The 10,679-nt window shown below is 37.9% G+C and overlaps 1 protein-coding gene across 1 annotated transcript; it reads right to left on the reverse strand.

Moving 5' to 3' along the window:
* Positions 1-8,580: 8,580 nt before the first annotated feature.
* Positions 8,581-9,585, reverse strand: LOC115026512 (olfactory receptor 10J5-like). The gene has a single exon (XM_029459363.1). The coding sequence runs from the start codon at positions 9,526-9,528 to the stop codon at positions 8,581-8,583; it is 948 nt and encodes a 315-aa protein (XP_029315223.1). The 5' UTR covers positions 9,529-9,585.
* Between the last annotated feature and the right edge of the window lie 1,094 nt (positions 9,586-10,679).

Raw genomic sequence — 10,679 nt, forward strand, 5'->3', positions numbered from 1 at the left:
GATCTCTGCACAGGTTTATGTTTACATGTGTAACTTCAGTGATTGTGTGTTGAGTTCTGAGCTTTCCCAAAACAGGGATGACCTACACTTAATACCATGCCTGAACACATCCTGTAATGACAAAGACAACGGACTGAAGATGCTGCTGCTGCTCTGCTAGCTTGCTGCTCATGCTACACCTCCTGTGTAGACACAGCGTAATGAAACAAGGCACAAATAGAAGTTACCTGAATGTAACATACAGTTGTATGTGTGTAGACAATTCTATGCCACAACATGTTATAGGGGGGCTATCAACTGCTCAAATCCCATGTTTAATTAATAATCAAATCCTACTGCAACCCTTTGCAAAAGGTATAGATACTGCTTTTGTACTTTGATGCAGTTTTCAATCTGCAATAGATTAAAAAAATGTGTAGCAAACCAAAAAGGAAAACCACAATTGCACAACTGCTCCACTCCTTATACCTCAAAACAAGCAGATTTGTTTCAAGCAGGCACTGTCTAACGCAAAATTGCACTGTGCCTGCGTTTGAGCTAGCGCTGGCTGGGAACACTGAAGATGCAATCACAAATTAGTCAGACATGTCTGTCATGTATGATAAAGAAAGTGTCAGAACACCACAAAGTTAATTTGGATTAATATTTGTTGATGGTATTACATAGTTTAGCATCTAGTGATGAGTGAGGAGCAATCATATCTGCTAAGAACCCAGTCATGGGATGATCTTATTAAGATAACACATAGATAGATAGATACTTTATTTATCCCGAGGGAAATTCAGGCATCCAGTAGCTTAAAACATGACATACAACAATTTCTCTCTGCTACTGTCACCAGGGAGTCCAGCTCTGTGCCCACTACAGAGCCAGCCCTCCTCACCAGTCTGTCCAGCTGCCCAGCGTCCCTCTTCTTGCTGCTTCCTCCCCAACACACCACAGCATAGAAGAGAGCGCTGGCCACCACAGACTGGTAGAACATTAACAGTAGTTTTTTTCAGATTTTGAAGGACGCCAGCCTTCTCAGGAAGTACAGACGACTCTGCCCTTTCTTATGAAGAGTGTCCATATTTTCCGTCCAGTCCAGCTTGTCGTCCAGCTGCAGGCCCAGATATTTGTAGGACCTGACCACCTCCACGTCGACCCCCTCGATGGACACAGGTTGCAGGTGTGGCCTGATCTTTCGGAAATCCACCACCTGATTACTAATACAATATACGTAATGCAATCCAATATATCTGAAATACAGAAGCTTGTGATGTTTACTTGACATTCTGTCTGAGAGTTGTTGAATCAACTCTATGGACATTTTAAGGGAGTAGTGTTCCTAATTTCATTATACCGTAGGCCTACACACAATCCTGTTGCAAATAGTTAGAATGCAACTTCAACAGCTATATGTACTGAACTGTATTAAAGCAAACTAAAACATTAATTTGGTTTATTGTCTTTATTTCTGGTTTCAGTGGGTAAATCAAACTGAAGGAATACTGGCTAAAGAGTTTGTGTGACTCTCCAGAGTGGTGTTGTTTTATTAATTGCTCTCGGAGGAGAGCTGAGTTAACGACCTGTTGACCACTTCTACCATAATTACGGCATGTACTCTATGGAACTCCTTTAAAATACCAGCTACAGTATCCCCCCTGAGGTATTTCTGATTCTGAGTCAATCTCTTTCACAGCTTTCGGTGTCCACAGGTAAAGTCACTAATAAATGAGAATCACAACGCTGTCAGGTTCTAAAACATGACATTCTGAATCATTTAAGTTGTCCTTACTTACTAATTATACAAAGCAACAAAGCATTTCCTGAGCAGACCATCTCTATAGGCCAGCATACATTGTCCGTTGGATCATAATTAGCTGGCTGCAGCCATCCCTGTTTCCTGAGGCCTGTTTTTTTTCCACTGAGGCTCACCAGGGAGGTCACAGTAATGATACCCGTTATAGCAGTGTTTCATTAGCAGTCAGGAGATTGGTAATTACATCAATTGTATTTCATCATTGTGATTGTAAATTGCTGTCCATTCATTCCTCTGAGGCATAAGATAAACAGTATGTGTGTTGTAATATACCTGTATTGATAATAACCATGATATTAAAAAATATATATAAATATTGATATCATGTTAATTACACACATATTATAATATTGTGTAAATGATTCAGCGTCTCGAGACTAACATCATGAGTGCAGGGAACGCACCTTATTTCTTCCCTAAAAATACATTATGAACAACAAATCTGTGATGAAATCAGCATCAGGAGAGCTAGTTCACAGTAGCTTTGAGCTGTTAGCAGGTGGTGGAAATAACGGAGCTATCGGCTAACATTCACTGAGTGAGGTGCAATTGAGTTACATTATGATATTTTATTGGGCGAAGGCAACTGGAAAAAAGAAAATGGCCAAAACATTGTTGTTTGGCATACAGCAGCATACAAACAATGTAAAGTATGATTGTATAATAGAAATACTCTATGTTTATTCTTGCAGTTATGCTCAAAGATATACCAAACCTGTCATGATCGTGATTTTGTATATCCAGTTTGAAGTGTTCACTTCAGTAGTCATGTCTAGTTATACTTCCTGTCTGTGTGTTTTTATTTATTTATAACCTTTATTTTACCCGGATAGGATTAAAAATCTCTTTTTCAAGAGTGTCCTGGCTAAGATAGGCAGCAGCATAGCATTGTGTCACAATCACAACACAATCACAACATTAATTAAAACATTTACAGACAGAGCGGTCTGCTTCAATGTCTTTAAGAGTTGCTTTAAGTCTGTTCAGAGAGACCAGCTCTCAGAGTTTCAGCTCATTCTACATCTGGTTCCAGGCAGCCGGAGCAGCGTAACTAAAAGCCCTTTTCCCAAGTTCTGTAGGGACCTTTGGAACAGTTAAAAGAAACAAGTCCTCGGAGCGAAGCCGATATGGTCCTCTACATTTCCGACTAATGTAGATCCTTAATATGGAGGAAGAGCACCAAGAATAGCTTTATAAATAAGGATGTGCCAATGTTTCAGTCTACGGGTGGTCAGGGAAGACCATCCAACACGAGCATATAGGGTGCAGTGGTGCGTCAGGGTTTTGAGGTTTGTTATGAATCTCAGAGCCCCGTGGTAGACGGTATCCAGAGAGCTGAGACGATGCATTCATATAAACAACATCTCCATAGTCTAACACAGACAGAAACGTTGCAGAGACTCATCTCTTTCTGGCCTCGAAAGAAAACAGGACTTGTTTCCTAAGTAAAAACCTAATTTTATTCTTAATTTTTTTTTTTAAGTTCTAAAATGTGAGGTTTAAAAGAAAGACAATCGTCAATGATAATACCAAGATATTTGAACTGAGACACGATTCAATCTCAGAACCCTGTGAAGTGGTGACAGGAGGGAGGTTCAAGTGTTTGGTCTTTTGCTTTCAAGATCATCATGAGCTTAGTCTTTCCAGCATTTAAAACAAGTTTCAAATCACACAAATTACATTGTACAATGTTAAAAGCAGTCTGGAGCTGACAGAGAGCCTGATTTGGGGAGGACGCAGAGCAGTAAATGACTGTGTCATCAGCATAAAAATGGAAATTTGCATTTAAAACATTGTGATTAAGATTGTTTATATAAATGATAAATAACAATGGTCCTACAACCGATCCCTGTGGCACACCCTTGGATACATTAAGAGAACTAGAAGTTATACCTTCTGCCCGCACACACTGTGATCTGTGATAAATAGTTTTCAAACCAACAGACAGCTTGATCTGAGAGACCTATACTATAGAGTCTTTGTGACAATAAGGCATGATCTACTGTATCAAAAGCCTGATTGAAGGTCAGATAAAATATTATTAGTCGTTAAAAAGTTCTTTAGTTGTTGACTTACCAATGATTCCAGCACTTTATTTAAGACAGACAATTTGGAGATGGGTCTGTAATTGTTTAGGAGAATGTGGTCACCCCCTTTCAACAGTGGGAGAACAAAAGCAGATTTCCGAATAAGGGGAATTTAGTTTGTCTCCAGAGATAGATTGAAAAGATAGGCCAGGGGCAATTTGAGGAAATCAGCTGCTAAGGTTGTCAGGACCTACTGATTTTCTTGTGTCTAAACCTTTAAGGGCTTTATGCACCTCTGAGACTGTTACTGGATTAAAAGTAAAGGGTTGACCCTGCCATACACGACCTTCAGAGCGAGCAGGGGCTCCTTGAGGTATGTTCTGAGATTCAAACAAGGAACCAGAGTCAATAAAATGTTCATTAAAACAACCAAGCATTTCTGCCTTGTCAGAGATTTGAAGAGAGTCTTTGACAATACAAGGTGGAAGCTCTATCACATTTTTATTTCCAGCTATTGATTTAATAGTTTTCCAGAATTTAAGGGAATTATTTAAGTTAAGTTTTCCCTCTCTGTGATTGTTGATTTGTTCCTCCTGTGTACGTTCACCTTGCCCTTGTGTTTTAGCTTCTCTCCCAAGCTGTGTCTCGTTCCCCTCGTTTAGTGTCTGTGTGTATATATCCCTGTCTGTCCCAGTGTTCCGGGTCAGTTCGTCATCTAAGTGTCACCCTGATAGTAGATGTCTCCTTGTGCTCCTTGTGCTCCTTGTGCTCCTTGTGCTCCTTGTGCTCCTTGTGCTCCTTGTGCTCCTTGTGCTCCTTGTGCTCCTTGTGCTCCTTGTGCTCCTTGTGCTCCTTGTGCTGGTTTGTGTTTAAAGTTTTACTTTTTGTCTTATTTTGTACTTTAGTAAGATTTTTGGAATAAAGCCCTCTTTTGAAAATCTGCATTTGGGTCTTCACCTTTTCCCCACCATGACGGTATGAATTGACCTGAAACATGGACTCAGCAGATGTCTGAGCCTCTGCCGGCCTCCTGAGCTTCTCTGCCCGCATCCAGCCCGGCCTCTCCGCCGGTGTCCTGAGCGGCTCCGCCCACTTCGCCGGCCTCCAGAGCGGGGGGCCTCCTTGTTTGCCCTTTGTCTTATTTTGTACTTTAGTAAGCTTTTTGGAATAAAGCCATCTTTTGTTAATCTCCTCGTCTGTCGTCTTGCATTTGGGTCCTCACCTTTTCCCCACCGTGACAAAACCCTTGATGGACATTAACCCTTTCCTGATGATAGTATTTTTTTTTCCATTTCTGATTTATTTACAGATGTCCACCATATGGAGAGGACATCCTCGGAGGTCTGGTGGGGATGGCTGACAAAAACATTTAAAGAAGGGTTAGGGAGATTTTGTTAATGTTTGCACAGTTTTCTTGTTGTTTTTGTTATTTTCCTTGCAACAATCATGTTCAATTTGTTCATATATTCAATTTACATTGAATATTTACATTGAGTATTTAACAGGTGTTTAACGGGTGGACGGGCCGTCGAGGAGTTTTGTTGCGCCATGTACATTTTATAATTCTGAAAAAAAAGAATAAATTATTATATTTTTGGAAAGCTTAGAATCTCGTCTATTTAGATATTGAGATGAAAATCACAACAGCGGTACAATCAGCTCCTCAAACTAGCAAGCACACTCAAAATCAAAATCCTAACTTTTAGCCCACTTACCTATAAATCCTCATAAATATCCTCTTTTCAGCAATAATTTTTAATAAAATGCTCCTAAGCCATTGCCAGAGGTCCACACGTTCGTTTCCGTTAAATAGATATCCACCGTGAACATCGTCACATCGATAAAAGCCCATGAACAGGTGTTGCGCTCTGTGAAATCAGCTGATCGATTTTTACATTGTGTGATCATAAACAGTCATAACTTAATATCTCGTGCGCTCATCGCGGTTCAGACACTTCCTGGTTGTACCACGGACTGTTAGCGTTAGATTGACACTTCATTTGAGCCAATCGGAGCTTCTATGGTTTTTTTTACAACCTTCATGAGCCAATGAGTGTCAACTTTATAAGGAAGTCCCAGTCCTCTTCTTTTGTTACAGGCTGAGCCACCAGCAGATCAGCCTCCCGGTGGCACGCGCATTGTATAGACAATGAACGCCTCGTTCGTTACATGTGTCACTTCCTTTGGTTTGTTTTTACAAAATACATTTTATTAAAAAAATTATATTTATTATTTATTGTTCAGAAGAAAATACAAAATAAACCTAAAAATATTAGAAATAAATGTGTTTATACTTCACTTACTCTGTGTAATTACTAACAGGGAATATGGGTATATAACAGCTATTTATAAATAAATAAAAATAATATTTATTCATAAATATTCTAATATGTACAAATTGCACAGTTTGTGTACGCCTCGTGTTACTCTTAGAAAAATATGTCTAATAAATTAAGTTTTTATACCTTTTATCTGAAATTTGTTCTATGTTTTTATTGTGTTTTCCAGTCTATACCTACCAGCTATACCCATCTTCAGGCATCCTTTTCAACAACAAACTTCAGACGGAGTGTATTTTTTTCAATTTCAGTATATTCAGGCCACTATTACTCAGTGTCAGAAGCACTTGGAGTGATTCTTCACTGTTTTGCAAGAATTATCTTTTGAATGTGACCAAAATCATGCAGCTGGTGCAAATGGTTGAAGAGCAGCTTTCAATTTACTATGTATGTACATACTATTGTATGTCGTTTGTAGGTATTTTCGGGTAAATTCCCCCACCCTGTAAGAGGTTAAAGAACATTATCCATGTTATGTTAGATTGTTGCTTAATAAATACAAATTTATTGTAGCTTGTGTAACATGGTTTTCTTTGTATTTTAAGTAGAAGCCTGTTAATGTATTAGTGTGACTAATTATGTAACTTGTAATGTGTCTATTGTTATCCTAGGACTTTACAGTGGGCATTTAAGATTAATAGGCGCTTAAAAAATGATGAGTGAAAAGATGGTCAAGTTAGTTTATTCAGCAGCTATTTGAAGACATTGATAAAACGTTCACACTTAGACCATATTTTAACATGGATATGCAATACTGGCTTTCAACTGAGAAATGTGGATGTGGTTTCTTAGTAAGGCTGTAATGTATTGTAGAGGATGAAAAATTCCAATATTGCAAATACTGTTGAAATATGGTTTAAATGTAAAAGTTGAGTCAACGTCTTCAAATAGTTGTTGAACCAATTTTGTACCGGTGACTAGAGTCGTTTTTAAACGTCTTTTCAATGGAAAAATGCTCACTGGGTTGTTTTCACAGAAATATAAAATAGATATTAGAGCGGGAACTACCTGTTTAACCTGTTTAACTTCCAAACACTAGCTGTAAGAAGCTTGTAATACATTATTAGAACTACTAATGCCAATCATGTTTTTAATCATAGCAAATATACTATACGTGACAAAAAATAAAGTAAAAGGATAACATTTAGAATTTTTTACGGTTAACACTGACTTCAGGAAAGTTGAAATAATTATTTGGGACGCGTCTAATATACAGTTATGCTTACACTCGCTTAACATTCCTGCACTCATATTTTGATTGTTATTCATTTGCCAAAAAAGAGATTACATGTACAATAAACAAAGTTGAAAATTAAATTGACTGATAGCATTATTATTAGGATTATAATTATAACTATAATTACTGTTAATTATTATTTTATTTTATTCTGATTATAATATTTGTGATTTTTATTTTCATATTTTTATGGATATCCCGATAATATCATTAGCAAGAATTATTTTGGCCATGATAATTGTGTAGTGAACATCTGATATGCTACAGACTACAGACACACACACAAATCAAAACAATATTTTTCATCAGTTTTAAGATGCATTTACTGTGTTTAATGCCACATTTTACACTTAAAGTTCACCCAATAACAGACAGAGGTCAAGGCCAAGGACAACACGTCTTTACTTTAGTAACATGTTACCCAACATTATTAAAGTTTATAGATCCAAGCTTTAAGCTAATGCTGAAAAACTAAATGCAAACACATAATATCCACTGGTTAGAAACCCTGTCTTCTAAATGTTATCAAAATATCATAAAGATAATAAAAGCATGGTGCTACCTTGAATTTGTTCGTATGTGTAGAAATAGAATAGAAAAGTGTCTAATTTATGTGGAACTTTGGCTGACGGAGGAGACAGATCATGAGTGGAAGGTTATTTTCACAGGCTGCTTACACCATGGGACAAAATAAATAAATAATAAAAACAAGTGTAAGTTTTGTCTAATATCCATTTTTGTCAAAGGATTAAATCAGGTGAAAGACACATTTCAACGCTATTTCATAGTTTGCTTAATATTCCAAAAGACTTCAGTCCCTTAAAGGATAATATAACACCAGTCGAGTCAGAATTGGACCATTTTGATGGAGTTTGAAAACTTATCTGGGACCAAATGAGTCTTATTATTCTGGCCTGGTTTAAACAGTTTTTTCTTTGAGCTCTGCTCCTGGGACAGAAAAAAGGTGATTTCCCTGTTTGGAATAGCCCCCAAGTATTATACTTGATTCAGGAGCTCACATACTGCAAGCTTCATGTATTGCTTCATACATTTGATGTCTGAAACCTGCCGGTCTGATAATAAAATGTACAGGATGGATGACAGAAACTGCGTACTTACTTTGTACATAGACCTCAGACCAGTGTTTTAGACTGGACAGTATGCTCATTTTAAAAATCAAACCTTACGTCTCAACTTAAATCTCTGACCTGCCATCATACACAAAGCTGCCATTCTGTATCGAATTTTAGCCAGAATCAGTCCATAGATAATAGGGTTGAGAAGTGGGGGAATTATGAGAAATTGTATGGCCATGAAGTTCCTTACACTCTGTGAGACAGATACTGATCCATACCTTGAGTACATAATGTCAAAAAGCAAAGCAGCGGTGACATTAAATAAACAAAACAAATGTGGCACACATGTCTGCATAAACTTTCTCCTGTTCTCTCTGGATTTTAAAGCTGATTTTACCAACTTCACATAAGAACAGAAAATGAAAAGAACATGCACACAGTAGAAAATAATAACAATCAATCCAATAATGTTGTTTCCTGTCGTTGAACTACAAGAAAGTTTAACAATTGACCAGTTCTCACAATAGAGTTTATCTATATGAGAGCCACATAATTTTAGTGTAGATGTCAAAGTTACAATCATTATTTCACAGATGAAAGGCACAAGCCAGGAGAAAATAATTAACACAGCAGTCCTTTGCACAGACATTACAGAGTGATACTCCAGGGGTCGACATATAGCCACATATCTGTCATAGGCCATAAGAGCTAAAACAGAGAAATCAATTGATACATAAGAGTATATAACAAACACTTGTATAAAGCATCCCACATATGATATCACTTGAATATCAGACAGCAGATCAAAAACAAATTTAGGATAAAAGGCTGCAGTCCCATAAAGTCCATTGATGCACAGATTACACAGAAAAACATACATGGGTTCATGTAAATTTATATCCAAGATTATTGTTAAAATGATAGACATGTTTACCACCACAATTAGACAATAACATAATATAGTGAGAGCGAAAATTGTGATTTTGTAGTTGACAGTGGCACTGAAGCCAGACAGAGAAAATAGAACAATATCAGATGTATTACTCATTTTGCAGTAATCCTCCAAAACCAAAACTGTCAAAGTTATAAACAGTATTCAGAAGACCAGATGCAATTCTGTTAAAAGTTAAAAACCACTCACTATTAGCCAGGAATATGTTCTGTTTACCTTTGCTATTACCTGTCCAAGCATTTTACTGTTGCAAAGTGTCAGTATCGGACATTTATAGTGAATGTTAAAGAGAACTCCCTCTCTACTGCAGGTGTGTCCTTGACTGGCAGCTCAGAGGTAAAAAATAAATAAATAAATGAAATATATTGATGGAGACAAAACAGTCTACCAATTCAAGATAATTTATCAGAATTGTTAATTATTGAGTCTTGTAAAGAATTACATTTTCTCAAGTTTCAGGAAACATATTGTCACACAATGACATGTCAAAGACAGTTTTAGGGGTGTTTTAAAAGGGCAGCCCAACTTGCAAACACCCTATTGAGAGTATTTTTTGATGTGATGTTTTTGTGTCTTGTGTGACAGTTCCTAAAAGGAGCAGGCTCCAACTGTTAGTGACAGAAGTGTATTAAATATGATGCACACTTGACCAGAAGCTAAAGAATCGTTAGTTAGTGAAAACCAAACCAAAGCTCAAAGGACAGGGAACTGTGGAATTACACTGAAATTTTCAGGTGGACAGAAGAAACATTTTCAAACATGCTTTCTATATCAAATGTATCATCAATGCTATTAATATATTTACAGATCTCGGGAGTTACTACTGCATATCTTTTTTAAAGTGTGTATAGCCTTGTGGCAGTGGGGTGTGGTTAGGGCGCCGGCTGCTGGGGAGAGACAGGAGTGTCCCAGCTGGAGGCCAGACAGCTGAACGGAATCAGGTAATCAGTCACATAATAAATGCATGGTGATGGCCTGGTTCTGTTCTCTTGCAGTAGGCTGGGTTCCAGAGGAGACGGAGACGCTTGGTGAGCCAAGACGCAGCGCAGCCTGGAGAGCGACGAACAGCAGAGTGACCGACTGGAGAGCGACCTGTTAGTGTGCTTGTGATAGAAAGCTTACCTGTGAGCGAATAAAGCGGTGTGTGTGACCCTATACTCTCTCTCTGTCATCCCTGAATCTGACTGTGGACAAGAGGCTCCACAAGTGGCGCCTGAATAGGGACATGACAGAGGAGGTAGCTGCGC

This window comes from Cottoperca gobio, chromosome 21 (assembly GCF_900634415.1).
Source record: "Cottoperca gobio chromosome 21, fCotGob3.1, whole genome shotgun sequence".
In the NCBI taxonomy this organism is placed as follows: Eukaryota; Metazoa; Chordata; class Actinopteri; order Perciformes; family Bovichtidae; genus Cottoperca; species Cottoperca gobio.

What these genes read in the sequence shown, in the direction of transcription:
- LOC115026512 (XM_029459363.1), bottom strand. Translation starts at nt 9,528, where the DNA reads ATGAGTAATACATCTGATATTGTTCTATTTTCTCTGTCTGGCTTCAGT.